Genomic DNA, 23,413 nt, shown 5'->3' with positions numbered 1-23,413 from the left:
CATACTCAGAAACCTTTGCAATCACACTTAGCCAAGCAATGGAGAACAAACCCTTTATCTAAACCAGTCAAGCTTAACAACGACAACAAATCTAAAACAAAAAATCATGCACAAATGAAGGATCTGTGTAAAAGGAATAGAAATCTCTAGGGAGGAGAAAGAATCTCCACCTTGTCAAAGATGGAGGGGAGGAAAGGGGAATAGAGAATACACCCTCACCTGCTGGCCTTTGCAGCCAAAGTGAAATATGTCCAGTATGACTCTCTGGGTGCCCCTGGTCTGCCTGTGGGACATATCTGCTTTCATATTTATCTATCTTTACATATTTGCCTACATCAATGAGGTTTTTATTTATTATTGTTGTTGTTGCTGTTGTTATTATTATTATTTTTTGCAGGGCCATGAGAATTAAGTGACTTGCCCATGGTCACATGGCTAGTAAATGTCAAGTGTATGAGGTTGGATTTGAACTCAGATCCTCTTGAATCCAAGGGCCATTACTTTGTCCACTGCAGCATCAACTAGCTGCCCCCACATATCTACTCTCACTCAAACATTTTCTGCTCTTTCTCTGCCTATCTCTCAAGGCCCTGGCTACCGGATCTCACATTCTCTTGTCTCCAAAATCCTGCAAAGCTGTGGTCACCAACTCCCTTCTAGTCAGGGAGTCATCTCAGTAGTCCTTAGAGGCTTGAGGAAGGGCCTACACAAGCATACATGGATGAATATATGTCAAATAAATTCAAGATCTCTATATGGTGGTGATAATGGGTACCAGCAGTTGTGGGGATTAGGCTTCATGTAAAAGGTGGTGTTTCAGTTACATTATGAAGAAATTAGTCATTCTTTGATGTGGAGGTAAGGAAGGAGTATGCTCTGGGAATGGGAGGAACGACCATTTTGAGTTCTCAATTACAGGGATGACTAGGCCTCTGCTAAAGGGCTTGTGCAATTACCCATACTGCTTATATTTATCTAGAAGGATTAGCAGAGGTCCTACCTCCTGGATAGGGTATCGTAGTCATCCTTGTGGATAGTCCCACCTTACATGGTAGTTGCTACTGCCTATCCCTTCCCTTCAAACTCTGAACCAAATTCGAATGAGGATGTCTGGGAAGATACTCTTCACAGTAAATTGACTTGACTTACATGGATGGCCACAGATGAAAAATTTGCCCCTGCTTCCTGTAAGATATCTCCTAGCCGGAAAATTGGACAATCTGGCTTGAGAGTCTTATGAAATGTACAGGAAATGTCGATCCCTGGCAGAATATTTCTTCTGTAAAAGTGAAAAACAAGTGACAAAAATCATCTTTGGTGCGGTTGTGCCCACTTCCTCTTTAGGGTGGAGCCAGGAATTGGGTGTATTTATCCATTGTAGTTGGGGCCCAGGAAGTGAAGTGAATGAATGAATGAATGAATGAAAAAGAATTCACATATGGCAGCTGTGGCCTGGGAAATGAGCTAATGGAAAATAACTTACGTGCTATAGTTGTGGCCTGGGAAGTGAATGCTGTTCTTTATGAGGACGGTAAAGTTTTCAGCACTGGCCAGGAGAGCCGGCCTGAGGGAAGAGAGTACAGGCTGTGTTGTGGTGATCGTTGTCCAGCAACAGCTGTGGAAAAACTTTGACCATTTCTACAAAAAATGTATATGAGGGGGGCAGCTAGGTGGTGCAGATAAAGCACTGGCCCTAGATTCAGGAGGACCTGAGTTAAAATCTGACCACAGACACCTGATACTAGCTGTGTGACCCTGGGCAAGTCACTTAACCCTCATTGCCCTGCAACAAACAAACAAATAAATAAACGAATGAACGAACGAACGAATGAATGAATATATGAGGCCCTACTATGTGTAGAAACCTAGCTAGCTCAGGGATGTGGAGGTGGGGATACATACATTAAATAAGACACAGTCCCTGAGTCTCAAAGACCTCACACCTGAGTAAGGAGACAGGTTGTTGTTGTTCAGGTCAGTCTGACTCTTTGTGACCTCACTTTGGGGTTTTCTTGGCAGAGATACTGGAGTGGTTTGCCATTTCCTTCTCCAGCCCATTTGACAGATGGGGAAACTGAGGCAAGGAGGGGTAGGTAAGTGATTCTTTTTGCCCGGGGTCACACAGCTAGTGAGTGTCTGAAGACAGATTTGAACTCAGGAAGATGAGTCTTCCTGATTCCAAGCCCAGGGCTCTACCCACTGTTCTATCATCATTGTTTGAGGAGAGATTTAATTCATTAATGCATGTGACTGATCCGGAAATATGTTTTGCGTGACTTAATGTGTATAATATGTCCTATTTCTTGCCTCTTCAAGGGGCAGGAGGGAGAGAATTTGGAACTGAAAATAAAAGTTAAAAGATTAACAAAAAAGCATAAAAATTCATTCATACATACATTATTTTTTTCGACAGATACCGAAACAACACCTTCTGCATGCTCTATACTAGGATGGGAACGAGTCCATTCTGCTTCTTACTTACCGAGGAGCATTTTTCCTTGGCTCTATCGGACACCAGGCAGCAACTTCACAGGTCTTTTGGTGCTTGCAGGTATCTGAGAGGTCATGGATCTTTGGGTGGTCATTGGTCATATTGTATTTTATACAGTTTCCTGTTTGAACCCCTGTAGGAATGATACCATTGTAAAGTCATTGCTGGAAAGGGTAGAGTGACATGCTGGTAAGGGAACTTGACTTGAAACCAGTAGAGAGCTGGATTCAGATCCTATATCTGACACTTATTAGGTTTGTGGATCTAATCTTTCTGTATAGAGCTCTGGGTCTGGAGTCAGGAAGATCTAAGTTCATTCTTCATCATTAAAATTTGCAGGCTGAGGGGCAGCTAGGTGGCACAGTGAATAAAGTACTGGCCCTGAAGTCAGGAGGACCTGAGTTCAAATCCAGCCTCAGACACTTGACACTTACTAGCTGTGTGACCCTGGGCAAGTCACTTAACCCCAATTGCCTCACCAAAAAAAAAAAAAGGTGCGGGCTGAGACCTATAGCACCTATGTTACGGGATTGTTATGAAGATCAATGGAGATATGCATCAATCAACAAACATTTGTTTTTTTGTGTTTGTTTTTTTGCAGGGCAATGGGGGTTAAGTGACTTGCCCAGGGTCACAACAGCTAGTAAGTGTCAAGTGTCTGAGGCCGGATTTGAACTCAGGTCCTCCTGAATCCAGGGCCAGTGTTTTATCCACTGCACCACCTAGCTGCCCCCTCAACAAACATTTATTAAACGCTTACTGTGTGCTAAGCTTTGGAGATCCAAAGAAAGGAAAAAATGTTCCTTGCCCTCAAGTTGCTTACACTCCACTTTGCATGTGCTGCCCTGACTGGTTTCAACTCCATGAAACAAAATGCCCCTGCACTGCATACTCCTTAGTGTCCCATCTCCCGAGTCCCTGATTTTCCACCTCTTTTTATGTTATTTCTCCCTTTAGATGGTAAGCTCCTTGAGGGCAAGGACTGTCTTTCTTTTTATTACTTGTATCCCCAGCACTTAGCACAATGATGGGTATATCTTTTTGTTGTTGAGAAGTTTTTCAGTTGTGTCCTACTCTCTGTGGTTTTCTTGGCAAAGATACTAGAATGGTTTGCCATTTCCCTCTCCAACTCATTTGACAGATGAGGAACCTGAGGCAGACAGGGTTAAGTGACTCGCCTAAGATCACACAGGTAGTAACTGTCTGAGGCTGGATTTGAACTTGGATCTTCCTGACTCCAAGCCCAGAGCTCTATCCAGTGCATCACCCAGCTGCCCATAAACTCAAATCTCACTCCAATTGTTCATCTATCACTCAACTCCTACTCCAATGCTGCACATAGGGGGACCCTGGGTTCTCAAAGGCTCTGCCAGTGGAGCATAATTTCTTTTGTTTGTTTTTTTGTGGGACAATGGGGGTTAAGTGACTTGCCCAGGGTCACACAGCTAGTAAGTGTCAAGTGTCTGAGGCCGGATTTGAACTCAGGTCCTCCTGAATCCAGGGCCGGTGCTTTATCCACTGCGCCACCTAGCTGCCCCCGAGCATAATTTCTAAAAGAAAATGGAAGCTCTGAGGGAAGGGAGGATTTTTCTTTTGCCTCCTTAGCACCCAGACCAGTGCATGACACCTAGCAGGAGCTCAACATATACTTGAATGAATATTCCATCTCTCCAATAGACTAAGCTCCAAGAGGGCAGAGACCATCTCCTTTTTTGTTTTTGTATCACCAGCTCCAACCGCAGAGTCTGGTATACAGCATGTACTTAATAAATGCTTGTTAAATAGACTTGAAATTGAGAATACCTTAAAATAGATAACTCAATTGTTCCATTAAACTTTTTTTAATGGCTCTCTAATTATTAATATTCAAGAGAGATATAAATCAGACAGTTGAACCCTCGCCAAAAGCAACCGTCATGGTGAGAATCAAATGCATAATTCAAAGGGAAGGGCAGCTAGGTGGCGCAGTGGATAGAGCACCGGCCCTGGAGTCAGGAAGACCTGAGTTCAAATCGGACCTCAGACATTTAACACTTACTAGCTGTGTGACCCTGGGCAAGTCACTTAACCCCAATTGCCTCACTAAAAAAACAAAACAAAAAATCCAAAGGGAAGGGAGAATCTTCCATTTAGCACATAGTAAGTGCATAATAAATGATTGTTGACTATCTGACCTATAGCTGGTGAGGTCCTTCCCAAGATCTTTTATATGGATGATTATTATGGATGATCGTGTCATGCTCCAGAAGACTGCAAAGCCGACTAAATGTGCAACCTAGCCAGAGAGGGGTGGGGGGCAATGCAGAACATGCTGCTTTGGGGTCCAAGAACCCCAGATCAAATCTCACTTCTGTGAGAAGAGAATCACAAATCTAGAGCTGGAAGGGATATCTCCCAGTCAGCTAGTCCAATCCTCCCATTTTACAGATGAGGAAACTGAGACCCAGAGACATTAAGTATCTTACCCAAGGTCACAGAGGTAATCAGTTACAGAAGGAGAATTAAGGATGATAGGGTTGGGGGCAGCTAGGTGTCGAAGTGGATAGAGGACCAGCCCTGGATTCAGGAGGTCCTGAGTTCAAATCCAGCCTCAGACACTTGACACTTACTAGCTGTGTGACCCTAGGCAAGTCACTTAACCCCAATTGCCTCACAAAAAAGGAAAAAAGAAAACAATGATAGGGTTGGACTCAATAGCCCCTAAAGACTCATAAAGCTCTAAATCTATGTTCCTTGACCTTTGAACTGTTATTATTAATAATTCACTTGACTCAGCCCCCTACCTCTGGGCTTGGGAATATCTAGAATTAGATGATGAAGTCTTTTCTTCCCTTTGAACCTGAAAGTAACAAAAGAAAACCCAGGAAGTTATTCTAAATGATATAAAAGTAGCATCGAAAGGAAGAAAATTTGTGTTAACTAATTTGGCTGTTTTATAAGGAAAGGAAGGAACAGCTAGGTGGCACAGTAGATACGATGCCGGACCTGGAGTCAGGAAGACCTGAGTTCAAATCCAGCCTCAGACATTTTGTAACTGTGTGACCTTGGGCAAGTCACTTAGACTCTGTTTGCCTAGGAGGCAGCTAGGTGGGAGCCTGGAGTCACAAAGATTTGAGTTCACATCATTTAGACACTTACTTGCTGTGTGATCCTTGGTCAAGTTACTTAACCCTGGTTGCCTTAGTTTCCTCATCTGTCAAATGATCTGGAGAAGGAAATGGCAAACCACATCTTTGCCCCCAAAACCCTAACCAAACCCAAATGGGGTCACAAAGAGTCTGACATGACTGAAACAGCTAAACAACAACAAGGGGAAGGAGACTGAGGATCCTGGGTCCTGGCAGAGTCTCAAGTGGGAGTCACTGACAGGCCTAAAATGAGAGTTCCTTTTATCACCCTGGACTCCCAGGAACAAGAAATGTACCTTTGCTCAGTGGGTTAATTCTCCCCTTTCTGCAATCTTGATCAGAAGAACAGCAAGTCCTATTGGTAGGATACTGAGGAGAAATTGACAAGACAAGAGGACATGAGCGAAAGCCTCAATCAATCAGCCTCCAAGAGAGAAGAAAGCATGGGATTTAGAGTCAGAGGTGCTGGGTTCAAGTCCTACTAGCTCTATGACAAGCTTCAGGTCTTTATTACCTGGGAAATGGGGATACTAATATTTGTCCTGTCAGCCTCAAAGGGTTGTATGAAAATGTATTTCACAAACTTTAAAGGGCTAAAGGAACAGAGTTATTGTTAAAAGATATATCTCACATCTAGGGCATCTCACACTCCTCCCTCCTCCCTAGGACCAAAAATCGTGTCATGGAAGAATTGCATGATTTGATGTGTTCAGGCTGTCTTCAGTTATCCTTCACTCTCCAGAAGGGTTAAGTGATTTACCGAGGGTACCTTGCTTCCATGCATGTAGCCTCTCCCAAGGCCGATTTCCAATTCTGGACCCATGAACAAATCAGTTCTGCTATTGCCACTAGAATGGGTGTAGCCATCTACTCTTCTGTTGCTCCATTCACCATCATTATAACTTCCAAAGCCAATATACCCCTCCCTGACTGGTACTGCCCTATATGTTTTTTTGTTTTGTTTTGTTTTGGGGGGATTTTTTGCTGGGTGATTTGGGTTAAGTGACTTGCCCAGGGTCACATGGCTAGTAAGTGTCAAGTGTCTGAGGTTGGATTTGAACTCAGGTCTTCCTGTCTCCAGGGCTGTCACTCTATACACCGTGCCACCTAGCTGCCTGATCAATTACTTAGATAAAGGCATAGATGGAATGATCATAAAAATCTGTGGTTAACAACAAGCTGGGAGGAAAAGCTAATACAATGCATAAGAGTCAGGATCCCCCAAAATAGGCTAGACCACTGGACTAAATTTGTGGGATGTAACTAGAACAGTCCTCAAAGGCAAATCTATATCTCTGAACACTTAGTTACATTAACAAAAAGGGAAAAGAATATTGAGTTATATTTGCAAATGAGAGAAATGAGAGATCAGCACATTAATACACAAATACCATGCATAAAGAATGATCAGAATTACAAAAAAATAACTGAATTAATAAATAAATTAGCTATTTGTAAAAATCCCAGTAAGACTGATGAGCCAGGAACAAATCTAGTTCAAATTGAAAAGAGGGATAGCAAAATTAATGGAGAAGAAATCACCAGAATTTAGCAATATCTTTTTAAATGACCCTAGGTTAACCTGTTTGCCTCAGTTTCTTCATCTATAAAATGGGCATAATGATAGCACTTACCTCTCAAGGTTGTCATGAGGATAGAAATGAGATCATATTTGTGGTGATGAAATAATGGGATTTAGCAGATACTCAAAGACCCACCTGGAGATTAATCTAGACTGATTGAATCAAGTGAGATTGATTGACTGCTGATTAGCCTACTTCAAGTTAATTGGATTGTAACCACACCTGGATATCCCTTAAGAAGGTATTGTTCTCAGAAGCTAGACTGTGAACTCAACTTGAGAACACCTTCAAAACCAATGGATTTGGAAGACAGCAACCAATCAGCTTGAAGCAGCGTGTAAGGACCGCCTCTGTTCCAGACCTATAAAAAACTTCCACAATCAGTTTGCTAGAGAGTTCCTGATTAAAGCAGGCTCGTGGAGGAGGACTTCAGGAAGAACCCAACCAGGCTGGAACTCTAGGCTAGGTAGGACTTCTTTTTCTTAACTTTCTGAACTCCTTGTGAATTCCTCTATGCTTTAATAAATGTTTAATGCCCAAAGACTGGTGCTGAAGCTTCTAATTTAAGGCAACCACAATTTAGATTTTAAACATCACATTGTAAAGCATTTTGCACATCTTAAAGCTCTATATAAATATTAGTTATTGTTATCATCAGAAACATCATCATCATTATGGATAGAACACCAGCATCAAAGTTAGAACTTAGAATAAAATTCTCCCTCGGACACATCTTGGCTGTGTGATCCTGGGCAAGTCACTTTACTTTTCAAGACCATAGGCAATAAGTTGCAGAAAAGGAGTCACCTCTCATTGGTAGAGGGAATTTCCATACCCAGGAGTTCCCTGTACTAATGGAGCCATGGGTCTAGCCCTTAACTGTTGCTGTTGTTCAATTGTTTCAGTCATGTACGGCTCTTCATGATCCCATTTGAGGTTTTCTTGGCAGAGATACTGGAGTGGTTTTGCCATTTCCTTCTCCAGATCATTTGACAGATGAGGAAACTGAGGCAAACAGGGTTAAGTGACTTGACCAGGGTCACGCAGCTAGTAAATGTCTTGGGTTAGATTTGACCTCAGGTCTTCCTGACCTCCTGGTACTTTATCTATTGTGTCACCTAGACCTAAGTTCAAAGCTGCCTCAGATACTTCCTACCTGTATGACTCTGGATGAGTCATTTAGCCTCTATCTGCCTCAGTTTTCTCATCTGTGAAATGGAGATAAAAATAGCTTCATACTCCTGGGTTTTTCGTGAGGATTAGATGAGATAGTATTTGCATTTAAGATCCTGAGATTCTCTTCTATGGCCCTGCTGGGGATTCTCTTATTGATGAAGCAAATTGATCACGTTCACTTAAAACCCAAAAGAGAATTCCCTGTTCTCCCCCAACTTGTACATAGGGCACTTTGTAGGCCTTGAAGTAGATTATAAATGTCAGTGATTGCTATGGGCATCCCCTCCTCTAAAGAGGACAGAAAGCAGGACTGAGTTCCCTGCTCCTTGCACTTCTCCAAGCACAAGCTGGACTGACCTCCACTGCAGGAGCCTGGAACAGAGACTCAGTTTACCTCTGGGTTGTAGGATCCCTCAGGAGCTCCCATTCTCACTCCTAATTCAGTTGAGCCTGAGAATCTGAAGCAAGGCAGCTCAGAGAGAGAGAGAGAGAGAGAGAGAGAGAGAGCCAAGACCTAGGTTCAAGTACCATCTCCAACACATAACTGGTTGTGTGACCTTGGGCAAGTCATTGATAATCTCAATGCTATAGGCTACTCTCTGAGACTAAAAATTTCTGGGATTGGTACCAACCTGCCATGCTGAAAGGTATTTAGTCACCAGGGAATTCCCTATAACTGGGAAATCACAAGTTTGCCCTTATTCCAATCCAATAAACATTGATTAAGTGTCTATTATGTGCCGAACACTGTGCTAAGTGTTGGCAATACAATTAATAAAAAGAAAACCTGTTCTTCCCTTCCTTAAATACCTGTAGTGCAGTGGATAAAGCACTGGCCTTGGATTCAGGAGGACCTGAGTTCAAATCCAGCCTCAGACACTTGACACTTAACTAGCTGTGTGACCCTGGGCAAGTCACTTAACCCTCATTGCCCTCAAAACAAAACAAAACAAAACAAAACAAAATATCTGTAGTGCCTCATACCCATTTCCTGAGTATCCTCTCACTTCTTCCCCCCTCAAGAAGGTTTCTCCACTCACAGCTAGGTAGCTACCTACCCTCTTTATAGACCATGGAAGACAGTGTCTCTTGGTTGCAGATTGTACCCTCCCTGCCTCTACCAGGCTCATCTGTGCAGGTTTCATCATCAGGTCCCCCAACCCTACTCACAACCTCCCTTACCTCAGGACAAATCCCCTGCATCTGGTCTTCTGTGGTTACAAAGTTCGTGATCACAAAGAATGAGTTTCCCTGAGGAGAAAAAGGACAGAAATTCCAAATGAGTGGAATTTGCCAACATTGTAGATTTTTAATTGATTAATTAATAATGGAAATAGTCTTATCAATGAATAAAAACCCATTTGTTAAGTACCTACTATGTGCCAGATAAAAAAAGGACAGCCTCAGGGAGCTCCCATTCTATTAAGGAAGACAACACATATGTGGGACAGGTAGCTAGGGGAGATGCATTTTGGTGGGAGAATTCCCAGGGACAGTAAGCTGGATCATAGAGCAGTTGATGATAATGCATTGTGCTAGAGTGCTCCTGAGGCAAGCTATTCATCTCTTCATTAAGCACAAGTCTGGATAGTGACAGACAGCTTGGAGCAGAACAGTCTCCAAAGCAGGAGCTGGGAGCACTCGGGGCCTGTGCTATGACCCTAAAGGGGTGTGATCAACCCATAATCCATCTTCTGGGTCTCTGTGAGTGCAGGCAGATGTTATGTTTGTTCAGTGAGTTGGGTTTTGTCAGGTAGACAGTCTGAATGATGGGGGGGGGCACCTGTATTAAGTTCTTTGGTTAAGGTCTCTGTGCTCTGTCTGGCTCCTAGGTAGAAATGAGTAAACTTTTGATAACACCAAAAAGTCTTTAAACTATGCATAGATTTTTTTTTTAAAGTGAGGCAACTGGGGTTAAGTGACTTGCCCAGGGTCACACAGCTAGTAAATGTCAAGTGTCTGAGGTCAGATTTGAACTCAGGTCCTCCTGAATCCAGGGTCAGTGCTTTATCTAGTGCACCACCTAGCTGCCCCCATGCATACTTTTTAAGAAAAAAATTTTTATGCATAGACTTTATTTAACTCAGTGATAACTTCTATTAGGCCTATACCCCAAAGAGATAAAGAAAGAGGAAAGGGATCCATATGTACAAAAATGTTGATAGATTTTTTTTTTTTTGTGGAGGCAAAGAACTGAAGACTGAGGGGTTACCCATCAAGTGGGGAAGGGCTGAACAAATTGTGGTACATGAATGTGACAGAATGTTGTTGAGAAAGGCTGAAAGCAGCAGGTTCACAGAAACCTGGGGAATAGCTATATGAACTGATGCTGGAGGAAGTGAACAGAATGAGAAAATTTTATACAATAAGCAACAATGTTATAAGGACAAACAAGTTTGAAAGATGGGGAAACTCTGACCAATGCAATGACCATACAGGATTCTGGAGGACCAATGATGAAAAATGTTGGCCACCTCCTGACAGAAACGTGATAGGCTCAGGGTATAGAACAAAACAGACATTTTTCAACAGGGCCAACGTGGGAATTTGTTTTGAATCTATGCATCTTGGATATAAGGGTTTTCTTTTTCTTTTTTTTAAAACTGGGGCGGGGGGAGTGAGAGGAAAAGAAAATAAATGCTTGTTAATTGAAAAAAAATGAAATTATTAAAAAAAAAAAACCTCGCAGTGATAAGAAAGTTAACACCCAAGGGGTCTGACTCTTGTGCATGGGAATTCAGGGATGCTTACCTGCAAGGGAAAGGTGTAATCTGCTGTGTCCCACACTCTGGTCTTATTCCCTATGTTCACCTCTGCTATTCCTTTAATTTTGGTGTGCACAGAGCTGATCAAGGGTTCCTGGCGCTGGTACATTTTCTTACTCCACAAGCCAATGCTGAATGTGGCAAGAAGAAAAGACAAATAAGGCATTTTGCTGCAGTTTCTAAGTCCCTTGACTAAATGATCCTGCCCTTTCTCAGCCTTAAAATTTTGTGGAAAAGAAAAAAAAAACACAACAGAACAAAACTCAAAACAAAACAAACAAAAAAAGAAGGTCATAATACAGAATACAGAATACAGTTTCTATATGATTCTTTTTCAAATTTTTGGAGTATGTCGCAAAAATTTCTAAATCTGATGAAGGAAAGAAAAACAACAAAATTTCCAAGCCATGGAAAGATAGGTTTATTGAGAGAGGGTACCTGTCTCACAATAAAGCTGGCTTCCAGCAGGGGTGAGCCTACTGAAAGACTCCGAGCCTAGGGATCTGGTGGCATTTATACCCCAGCCAGGCTTAAATGCTTATATACCTTACTAATTTTAGATACAACTCCACTCATATTCTCTTCTATTTCAAACGGTACAGAAAATGTACATTTACAAATGGTCATCATCTAAAAAATCATAAACGTGAGCTTAAGGGTGCCCCATCATGGCTGGCAGTCAGTTAAATGTACAAAAGTAGGGGCGATTTGGGACAATTCACTAAAGTTAACCTTCAATGCTGATTGGTTCCTCCAGCTTAGAGATACTATTTTTAGTACCTAATTGACCATTTAATAATATTATAAATGGACATGTTGTATTGGCCAAAGGATAAGTTCACAATACATAAGAACATATTACATAATATCTATTCCTATTTGTTACATTACTATTCATTTCAGCTACTAAAGAAATAGGTAAAGCTCTTTAAATCACATTCTTTTAGTCAAAGAACTGACTTGTAGGTTAAATACTGATTATAACCAGAGTTAAATCCCTTATCTTTAAAGGTAAGGGAAAATCTCACTCACAAGTATGAAATGGCAACAATTGCTACAGGACCCATCTAGAGCCAATGAAAAATAAAAGACTGATTGATACATCTAAAGGTTATAAGAAATACAACAAAAATAAAATGTTAATCTTTTGAAAAAAAATTTATGGAAAAGAGAGGAAGGGAAAAGACATTTTTAGACTAATGAAACTTCTGGGCTAATTTGCCCTCATTCAGCAAATATTTGCCCAGAATGCACTCCCTTCTCATTATCTACACCTCTTGGAATCCATGCTTTTTTCGACGTTCAGCTCAGGTATGACCTCTCTCTTATGCATCTTTACTGATACTTCCAGTTCCTTGTATTTACTTATCTGTGTGATACATATTATATCTCCCAATAGAATGTAAGGTCCTTGAGGGTAGGGACTACTTTATTATATATCATTCTCTTTCACATACTCCAAACTAGCCTTCTTGCTGTTCTTCACATGAAATACTCAATCTCCCACCTCCAGCCCTTTGCACTGTCCCTCCCCTATTCATGGGATGCACTCCCTCTTTACCTCTACCTCTTAGAATTGCTAGTTTCCTTCAAATCTCAGCTCACCTTTCTTCTTCCCTGATCTCTGCCAGCTGTTAGTGCCTCCTCCCTTCATTCCTTTGAATAAATTTCACATGGTCACTAATAATAGCTGGCTTTTATATAGACACTTAAGATTTTACAAAGCACTTTACATGTGTTATCTCATTTGATCCTTATGACAATTCTGGGAGGTAGGTACTATTAGTATCCCCCATTTTACAGATGAGGAAACCAAGGCAGATAGGGTTAAGTGACTTACCCAGGGTCACATAGTTAGTAAGTGTCTGAAGCTGGATTGAAATTCAGATCTTCCTGACTCCAACTTCAGCACTCTATCCACTACATCATCTAATTGCCTCTAATCACTATGCCACAACCCTAGTAAATATGCAATGGGATATTATCTTATATTTTATTATTTTTATTATAGTTATAAATAAATATTTAAATAGTATATCAACATATTATACAACATCACAATGTTATAGGATATATAATGACATCATAAAATAATTACATGTTATAAAATATTTGCAATATTTTATTTTTATATTATTATATAATATTATTTTTTATTAAATTATTTTATAGATGAGAAAATGGAGGGTCACTTAAGTTAGATGTTGCCATCTGACTTACAGTTCATTCATTCAATTACTCAACAATTATTTATCGAACCTCTACTTTGTGCCTAGTGCTACATGTGGAGGAAAAAGTAGAGGTTCGATAAATAATTGTTGAGTAATTGAATGAATGAACTGTAAGTCAGTCAGCAAGAATTTATCCAGCACCTACTGTGTACCAGACACCAGGGTAATATCCAAGGTGGATCTTTCCATTATGCCAGCTTCCAATGGTGCTCTAAGGAAGGGGACAGCATTGTGGGATGGAGTAGTTAAGCACACTCATTAAGCAGATGGCATGTGAGCTGGGCTTTGGGTGACAGGCAGCATTTGGATAGGAGCAGAAGGCATTAAAGGAAGGGGGAACTGGGAGATGAGGAAGGCAAGAGTGTTCATGGAGGGAGAGAAGATGGTGAGGATAGGAGTGATTGAAGCAGAAGATCTACTCAGAGGAACAGAAGGAGATTAGTTTGAAGAGGTGGGTAGGGGAATTAGAAAGAAGAAAATGAAGCTGACTTACCAAACATAGATGATGATGAGCACACAAATGACCCACTTCAGGATCCCATACCAGACACTGTGGATTTGCAGAACTTTTGAGGTCTTAATAGTAAACATGCTATTAGAATAACACCAGTCCTTCTGGCACCTCATTGTCATGAGGATGCCCAGCAGAGACAGTGGGGGGCGATGGTGCTTGGCAATGCTGCCTTCCTCTGTGCTGTCTGGGCTTACTGAACAGGGGCAGTGTGAACGATCAAGAAGTACTTCTCTCTTGAGTTTGAGGAGAACTTTCAGTTTTGCTGAAGTAGGAATACAACACCTGGCAGGGCTAAAGGTTCATCTAAAGATAAGCTTTCCGTTTCACCTCACTCAGCCACACTTTGTGTACTAAGAAAGTTCATTAGTTCTGGAGGTCATTTGTTGGCCCCACTAAGCTTACAGACAGATCTCTATTATTATGAATGGATGGATGACTGAAAAAGCATTCATTAAGTACTTCATACGTGCTGAACATTGTGCTAAATGCTGGAGATTGTTGTTGTTTGTCCCTCATTCTCCAAGAGGACCAGGACATCGGATGTCATGACTTGTAGTGAACTGGATTTAAGTGAGGGAGGACTGTGCAGGGCCACCAGTCTCACTCTCTCCTCCAGAGATATCTGAGTGCAGTGGCAAGACATACATCAGGATGACTGGAGATGGCCCTGGTTGTTTGAGGCAATTGGGGTTAAGGGACTTACTCGCCCAGGGTCACACGGCTACTAAGTGTCAAGTTTCTGAGGCTGGATTTGAACTCAGGTCCTCCTGACTCCAGGGCCAGTGCTCTATCCACTGCCCACTGGAGATATAAATACAAGCAATTAAGACAGTCCCAGCTCTCATGGAGCTTACATTCTAAGAGGGGAGGGAGGGAAGGACAACACCTAAAGTGGAACTAGAAAGGCCTTTGGGTAGGTTCATGGCAGCATGGTTTGGAAATTTCTAGGAAATGAGATGCTGATGGCCTGGTTCTAAGCAAGTTAAGATAAAAGCTCGCCTATCAGCACCCAGGTCCCTGGTGAAGCGTGTAAATCCCAGGAGGAAGGGGATGAGGAGGATGGCCAGAGTGTATGGAAGGAAGGAAACAAACATTTATGAAGCACCTACTATGTGCCAGACACTGTGCTAAGTGCTTTTTACAAATATGATCTCATTTGATCCTCACCAGATCCCTGGGAGGTAAGTGCTATTATTATCCTCATTTTGTTGTTGTTTGCTCCCTTTTCAGTTAGGTCTTTTCATAACCCCATTTGGGATTTTCTTGGCAAAGTTAATGGTTTGCCATTTCCTTCTCCAGATCCTTTTCCACATGAGGAAATTGAGGTAAACCAGGGTTAAGTGACTTGTCCAGGGTCACACAGCTAGTAAGTGTCTCAGGCCAGATTTGAACTCAGAAAGACTCATCTTCCTGACTCCAAGCCTGGAGCTCTATCTATTGTACCACTTAGCTATCCCACCCCCATTTTATAGTTGAAGAAACTGAAGCAAACAGAAGTCTAATGACCTGCCCAGGCTCACACAGCCATCTGAGGCCAATTCTGAACTCTCATCTTCCTGACTCCAGGCTCTATCCCCCGTTCCACCAGCTGCCTAGTTAGGGTGCCCACAGCTCCCCACTGTCTATTGAACTAAGTTGAAAGATCTCAGTGGGTGGGGTGATACAAATCTGTCATGATGATGATAGCACTTATTAAGTGCCTACTATGTGACAGGCATTATGCTAACTAAGCACTTTACAAATATCTTACTCAATTGTCACAATAACCCTGGAAGGTAGGGGCTACTAGTATCCCCCATTTTGCAGTTCAGGAAACAGAGACAAAAAGAAGTTAAATGATTTGCCCAGTCGCAAAGTCCCTAGAGGTTGAAACGTCTTAACTTGTCCTTCAAAATCATTTATAGCATTGAACCAGCCAAGGTAAACGAACATTCTTAGACTTCAGCAAAGCATTAGGCAGAGTCTTTCATGCTGCCCTTGTGGATAAGAGGGAAAGTACTCTGGGGAACAGTGCGATGTGGTGGAGTCAGACCTGGTCCAAAGACTAGACCTAATAAAGAATAATCATGAATTGGTTGAAGGTTAACCTGGAGGAAGGTGCCCAGGCATCAGTCCCTGGCCCTGTGATCCTTAGTATTGGGTTTTTTTTTTATTTTAAAATTTTATTTATTCTTTTAGCTTCATAAGCATTTTATTTTTTCCAAATTACATGTAAAAACAAATTTTAACATTGATTTTTGTTTTGTTTTGTTTTGTTTTGTTTTTAGTGAGGCAATTGGGGTCAAGTGACTTGCCCAGGGTCACACAGCTAGTAAGTGTTAAGTGTCTGAGGCCGCATTTGAACTCAGGTACTCCTGACTCCAGGGCCGGTGCTTTATCCACTGCGCCACCTAGCTGCCCCTAACATTGATTTTTTAAAACTTTGTTCCAAATTCTCTTCCTCCTTCCCTCCCCCCCCCCCCCCCCCCCCCCCCCGATCCTTAGTATTGTTGTCAATGCTGTTAATGTTGGATGAAGGCACAGAATGGAGATTTGTCAAACTCTCAGGTGGAATCAAGTTAGGAGGGATAGCGAGTAGGTTAGATCATGGGTAGACAAACCACCATCCCAGGGCCAAATGGATCTGCTGCAGAGGCTGGAGTTTGCTGACCTGTGTGTTAGATGATTGCATTAGGACCTCAAGAAATCCCAGCAAGGTCAAACAATGGGCCAGCTCTGATGATATGACATTTAATAGAGATCGATGTAAAGTTATACACCTGATTTCCAAAAAATCAACTTTCCAAGAAGAGGATGGACAAGGCCTAGATCGGCAACAATAGCTCCTCTAGAAAAGACTTAGGGCTCTTGGTGGGCGGAGGAATCCACAATGTGATATGACAGCTCCAAAGATAAAAGCTACACAAGGAGGAGGCCATCATCCATTCCCCTGGACTCTGCCCTGGTTAGACCACAACATATAGACGACAGAGAGACAGACAGAGATAGAGACAGAGAGAGAAACACAGAGACAGAGACAGACAAAGAGGTTTTTCTGAAATCTGCTTGTTCATCATTTCTTATGGCACAATAGTATTCCATTACTTTCATATACCACAACCCATTCAGCCACTCCCCAATTGATGGGCATCCCTATAACCTCCAATTCCTTGCCATGACAAAAAGAACAGCCATGAACATTTTTGTATATGTGGGTCCCTCTCCCTCTTCCATGATCTCTTTGGGATGCAGACCCAGGAGTGGTATCACTGGGTCAAAGGGCATACACAGTTTTATAACCTTTTGGGCACCCTATACCTTCTTTTTGTTGTTGTTTGTTTTTGTTTTGTGGGGCAATGAGGGTTAAGTGACTTGCCCAGGGTCACACAGCTAGTAAGTGTCAAGTGTCTGAGGCTGGATTTGAACTCAGGTCCTCCTGAATCCAAGGCTGGTGCTTTATCCACTGTGCCACTTAGCTACCCCCCTATTTCTTTAATTTTAACTCCTTCTTAAAGTGGGGCACTGCTTCCAGGGCACACTGTCCCAAGCTTTAGGGAGGTTCAAGGTCGGATGATTTAAGGAGAGGCATGTTCTACACTTCCCTGGCCTGTGCTCTGGTCTGTAAGTGACTGCAGTCCTGCTTGTTCTTTAACCCAGAAACAAAATTCTGTTTCACTGTGGTTGCAAGCTCTGCCATGCCTGCACCCCTCCCCTACCTGGGCTACCACTCAAGACTGCTTCCTGGTTCCGAGCTTGGGCAACACAACAGACTACCGCCTCAGCACCAGCAGAGACCCCTGCAATCTCCCCCTAGCCAACCACTGGACCCCCTCACCATTCCCTCAACTGAGTTCCAGAAGTAGCCACTGCGTCAGCTGATTCCAAGGCTCCAGAGGCCTGATTCTCTGGGTCCGGGGCTGGATCTGAGCACCATGGCCCAGATCTGCACTCCACTCTGACCCTGGTATGACAGACATTTTCTGCCGACCCTCTAAGCTGTCTTTGACTGGAAAATGACCTCACTCCATCCTTTTGCGGGTTCTGCTGCTTCAGGAGTTCAGACCCACCTGCTCCCAAACGACCAAGGCCAAGACCTTGCTAAGTCAAGTCTCAGGGGATGCTGAGGAGAGTGAGGTCTTTCTTCCTATTGGCTAAGAGGCCTCCAGGGGTCAGGGCAGCTCCTTCCGGGGTCTGAAAAATAGGTCCAGTTAATTTGTTGAACTAAGCGTTGTTTGTGAACTAATAGGAGAGATGATATATGTCCATCTTTACAAACACCTCTCAGAGAAAATGTCCCTGGAATTAGATTTCTAATGAATAGGCAATTTATTCCATATTTTTTTTTACTCACTAAACGCCATTTTTGGCCATTAAAAAAACAAATATCAACATAAGAAAAAACAAAGTAGGGGCAGCTAGGTGACGCAGTGGATAAAGCACTGGCCTTGGATTCAGGAGGACCTGAGTTCAAATCTGGCCTCAGACATTTGACACTTACTAGCTGTGTGACCCTGGGCAAGTCACTTAACCCTCATTTCCTCACCAAAAAAAAAAAGAAAAAAAAAGAAAAAACAAAGTAGAATAAAAAAGAACAACAGCATGATCTGATAAGTTAGCTGCAAAATCAAGTCACAGTTGGTTAAAAAGGGTAGTTGCTGTGGGGGAAAGAGACCTAGTGGTGGAACTTTAGGTCAGATATATCCCCCTGCATTTATATTACACAGGGAATATTTCTGCCACTTTCCTTAGTTAAGCCATTTGTGTCATCTGAAATATTAGGGACTAGCCCTTTTCTGCCTAAATTATTGGGGAACTAGGCTGGGGTTTTCTAAATATTGTTACTTATAAATTAGAGGTTATTGTACCAGTTTTGGTAGCAAGCATTTATTATTAATTTGTCTGCATGTCTGAATAACTTCCCCACTAGTTATATACCCAGCATGGAGTCCCAGGAAGATGGGCTGGGGAGAGTGAGCCCAGGGTAAGAGAGTGAGAGAGACCCTCGTGTCTCCAGGGAATTTTATCCTCCTTCAGGTAGAGGCAGGTCACCACACATTGATCTAAGCTAATTGGTTAGCATCATTTGATTCCGTGGATTGACATGACTTTCGGTCAAGGTCCCCCCCACCCTCCACCTCCCCAGTTAATCAGAAAGGTCAATTCAAATTCCTTTCATTAAGCCACAGGGTCTTCCCAGGCTTGGGAAGAAGAGAGTGCAGCATCTGGATTTCTCTTAGAAATTCATTATTAATAATTATTTTCTCACACATTCAAATATAGCTGTTATTAACACTTAATGTAGGGGGCAGCTAGGTGGTGCAGTGGATAAAGTACCGGCCTTGGATTCAGGAGGACCTGAGTTCAAATCCAGCCTCAGACACTTGACACTTACTAGCTGTGTGACCCTGGGAAAGTCACTTAACCCTCATTGCCCCCCCCAAAAAATAAACAAACAAACAAAACCAACCAAACAAACCCTTAATGCAGCTTTGTTTTTTAGACTCCAAGAGGACACATACCCCGCCCCCCCCCCCAGGCTGAGGTTAGAACCAGTGGGGGCAGAGGGGCCCCTAGAAGATGTTCAGACCCAAAGTTTGACCTGCCTCCTATTATGTAAGCAATGTTGCCACTCCCTCTGTAGGACATGATTTCTTATTCATTTAAAGCATCGAGGATGGGCTGCACTGCCCTGAGTTATCCATGCTCAGCATCCAGCCAATATCTGATGGATCAGAGACAAGCTTCCAAAAGATTCTTTATTGGACCAGGGTATAGTTATCATCTCTAACTGGAGAAGGATGTCTCTCCATGAAGCCACTTGGTCCAGCTAAGATTCTACCAAGTCAGTTTTTTTTCTAGCTCCTGCCAAACTCTGCCCTGGGCTCTCTGGGGAGGGAAGTCAAGCCCACTAAGCCTGTGGGGCAAGGACATAGCCCAGAGATGGGACTCAGGACAGCCTAAGAACCTGGGCTGTGAGTTCTTCTGCATCTCACCCCCATCTTATTTTACACAATTCTAGCCTGCCAGTTCTGGAAGGAAGGGCCCTTAGAAACCAAAATGGTGGAGCTGGAAAGAACCTTAGGGCAGAGGGATGTTAGAGCCAGAGGAGGGAGAATCTAGTTCAGGTTGCTTATTTGACAGTTAGGGAAGCTGAGGCTCAGAAAGGGGAAACATGACTTGCATGAGATTATACCAATAAATAAATAGCAGTGTATCCTCTACTAGACTCTAAACTCCTTGAGGGCAGGACTATATTATCATGGTCTCACAGGACTTAGAACTGGAAGAGGACTTAGAATCTTAAATGTCAGGGTTGGAAAAGACCTTGGAATATAGACTGTTAGAGCTGGAAGGGGCCTTAGAACAAAGAATGTCAGAGTTGGGAAGGTTCTCAGAAGATCAGATAGAACAAATAGTAAATAAGCATAATAATCTAGTGTTTGATAAATCTAAAGATCCAAGCTTTTGGGACAAGAACTCACCATATGACAAAAATTTATGGGAAAATGGGAAAGCAGTTTGACAGAAATTAGGTATAGACCAACCTCTCACACCATATACCCAAAAAAGGTAAAAATGAGTACATGATTTAGACATTATTTGGATATCATATGCGAATTAGGGAATCATGGAATATCTTACCAGTCAGATATCTGGACCCAATGAAAGGTAGAGAGCTTTATGGGAAGTAGAATGGATTATTTTGATTACATTAAATTTGAAAATTTTTGCACAAAAGATATCCAGTACAGCCAAGCAGGAAACTGGAGAGAAAAAACAATTATACCAAGTTTCTCTGATAAAAGCCACATTTGTCAAATATATAGAGAAATGAGTAAAATTATAAGAAAATGAGTCAGTCTTCAACTGATAACAATGACCAACAGATATGAACAAGCAGTTTTCAGACAAAGAAATCAAAGCTATGTCATGTGAAAGTCATGTGAAAAAAGCTCTAAATCACTATTGATTAGAGAAATGCAAATTAAAATAACTCTGGGGTACCACTGCATACATATCAGATTGGCTAATATGACAAAAAAGAAAATGATAAGTGTTGGAGATGTGGGGAAATTGGAGTACCAATGCATTGTTTGTGGAGTTGTGAACTGATCCAATTGTTCTGGAGGGTAATTTGGAACTATGCCCAAAGGGCTATACACAACTTTGACCCAGAAATATCACTGCTAGGTCAGTATCCCAAAGAGATCAAAGATAAAGGAAAAGGATCCACATGTACAAGAATATTTATAGCTGCTCTGTTTGTGGTAGCAAAGAATTGGAAACTGAGGGGATGCCCATCAATTGGGGAATGATTGAACAAGTTGTTCTATGTGTTTGTGATGGAATACTATGAAGCATGGCTGCTACCTGATTGGTGCCAGGGGACAGAAATAACTCCGGAAGTCAGGACCACCACCCCTCATTCAAGCCTTTCCCATACCACCCTTCATTCAAGTTTTCCCCACCCCAAAGGGAACTTTCCATAGTTAGGTGGTAACCCCATCTGCTCCCCCCCCCAAATCCATCCTCTTTAAGGGTTTTGGCCTCCCTTCTTGTGGAGGAGAAAGGTGTCTCAGAGAATTATGTCTCTAAGCCACCTCCTCCCCTTGAGGGGAAGTCTTTGACTTTCCTCTTGGTCACTTTCTCTAAGCACCCAAATAAAATACCATTTTATTCTAACTGGATTGTGTGTGAGTTGTTATTCTTTAAAGATGAATACCTAAGGACCCCCACACCACCTACTTCCCCTGTGACAACTTTTATTAAGAGGGAACCATGCCACTTTGGGGCAGATTGTCCTTACATCCAAAATCTAGTGAAAAGCTCCACCATGTGCCTGAAAGTGAATTGCTTAAGAGGAGAAAGGATGTATGTTGTATCTCCCATTAGACTCTAAGCTCCTTGAGGATCTCCCAGTGCTTAGCACAGTGCCTGGCACATAGTAGGTGTTCAACAAATGCTTGTGGACTGATTGACTCTCTAGTATTAATAGAATACTAATGTTTAATATAAAGAAAAGAAGAGTTGGGAAGAATTTAGTTATGTTTTGTTTTGTTTTGTTTTTGATGGGACCTGTGATTGAATTGATGTAAAAGGACTCTTGGTAAGGAAAGATCCCTCTTGTGATTCAGATCCTCAATTGTTCCTCCATTTCTAGTCTCTGAGAGTTATCAGAAGGCATTGAGAGGAGCCATAAGAGGTGAAGTGAGTTTCCCAGGGTCATCCAGCCACATGGGTCAGAGATGGGACTTGAAACAAGATGGAGAACATGATGTCAGTCTTAGAATATGGCTGTTACGTGGAAGAGGGATAGAACTTGTTCTGCTTGCCTCCTGAGAGCAGAACAAGGGGAAAGGAACAGAAGTGGAAAGGATGTAAATTTACCTTGAATGTAAGGAAAAATTTTCTGAGAATGAGAGCTGTCTCAGTGTGGCATGGGTTGCACCTTAGAGTAGTACCCTTTTAATAAAAGTCTTCAAGCTAAAACTGGATAGAGCAGTGAGATGGTGAAGTGGATAGAGTACTGGGCTTAGAATCAGGAAGACTCATCTTCCTGAGTTCCAATCTGGTCTCAGACACTTCCTAGCTGTGTGACCCTGGGCAAGTCACTTAACCCTGCTTGCCTCATTTGTTTTTTGTTTTGTTTTGTTTTTCACAGTTGGATACCCTGGAAAATGGTATCTTTTTTTTTCAGGGTCATGAAGGTTGTATGTATCATGTAAAAATAAATTTTAACATTGATTTTTTAAACTTTGTGTTCCAAATTCTCTTCTTCCCTCCCTCCCCACCCCCCCTAAAGAACTCCAGAAATTCAATATAAGTTATATGTGTAGTCATGCAAAACATTTCCACATTAGTCAGGTTGTGAAAGAAAACAGACCAAAAAAACTTTAGAAAAAGGAACTAACAAAAAAATTATGCTTCAATCTGTATTCAGATACCATCAGTTCTTTCTCTGTAGATGGATTGCATTTTTCATAGAGTCCTTCAGAGTTATCCCAGATAATTGTTTTGCTCAAAATAACTAAGTTATTCATAGCAGATCATTTTACAAAATCCTGTTATTTTGTATACAGTACATTTCACTTTACATCAGCTCATGTAAGACTTTCCAGGTTTTTCTGATAGCATCCTGCTCATCATTTTTTTTTATAGTAAACTACATTTATATAGTACTTTAAAGAGAGATTTCCTGATAATCCATGAACTGGATTATCAGTTTCCTCATTTGTAAAATGGGTGGAGAAGGAAATGGCAAACCACTCCAGTATCTTTGCCAAGAAAACCCCAAATAGGGTCATGAAGAGTTGGACACAACTGAAACAACTGAACAACAAAAACTGGATGACTGCTTTTGGAGACAGGAGAAAGGATTCTCAATTATTCATGCCAGCTAGTCAACTTGCATTTATTAGGCTCCTAATATGTGCCCAGCACTGTGTTAAGTTCTGGGGATACAAATTAAGGCAAAAACCAGTCCCTGTTCTTAACGAGTTCATAGTCTAATAGAGGAGACAACATGCAAACAGCTATGTACAAATG

General features: G+C 42.0%; 1 protein-coding gene across 1 annotated transcript in view; it reads right to left on the bottom strand.

Moving 5' to 3' along the window:
• Positions 1–14,001, bottom strand: part of LOC122735053 (P2X purinoceptor 7-like) — a 33,692-nt gene extending 19,691 nt beyond the window's left edge. Inside the window, exons 1-7 of the mRNA XM_043976305.1 lie at positions 13,868–14,001; positions 11,130–11,274; positions 9,561–9,629; positions 5,916–5,988; positions 2,483–2,624; positions 1,484–1,564; positions 1,150–1,279 (exon numbers count right to left, since the gene is read on the bottom strand). Of these exons, the coding sequence (XP_043832240.1) occupies positions 1,150–1,279; positions 1,484–1,564; positions 2,483–2,624; positions 5,916–5,988; positions 9,561–9,629; positions 11,130–11,274; positions 13,868–14,001 (774 nt within the window). The remainder of the gene's footprint in view (positions 1–1,149; positions 1,280–1,483; positions 1,565–2,482; positions 2,625–5,915; positions 5,989–9,560; positions 9,630–11,129; positions 11,275–13,867) is intronic.
• Positions 14,002–23,413: the final 9,412 nt, after the last annotated feature.

The sequence above is a fragment of the Dromiciops gliroides genome, chromosome 1, assembly GCF_019393635.1.
Source record: "Dromiciops gliroides isolate mDroGli1 chromosome 1, mDroGli1.pri, whole genome shotgun sequence".
Taxonomy (NCBI): Eukaryota; Metazoa; Chordata; class Mammalia; order Microbiotheria; family Microbiotheriidae; genus Dromiciops; species Dromiciops gliroides.
The sequence above is the reverse complement of the archived record's forward strand: the minus strand, read 5'-3'. Positions and strand labels throughout refer to the sequence as shown.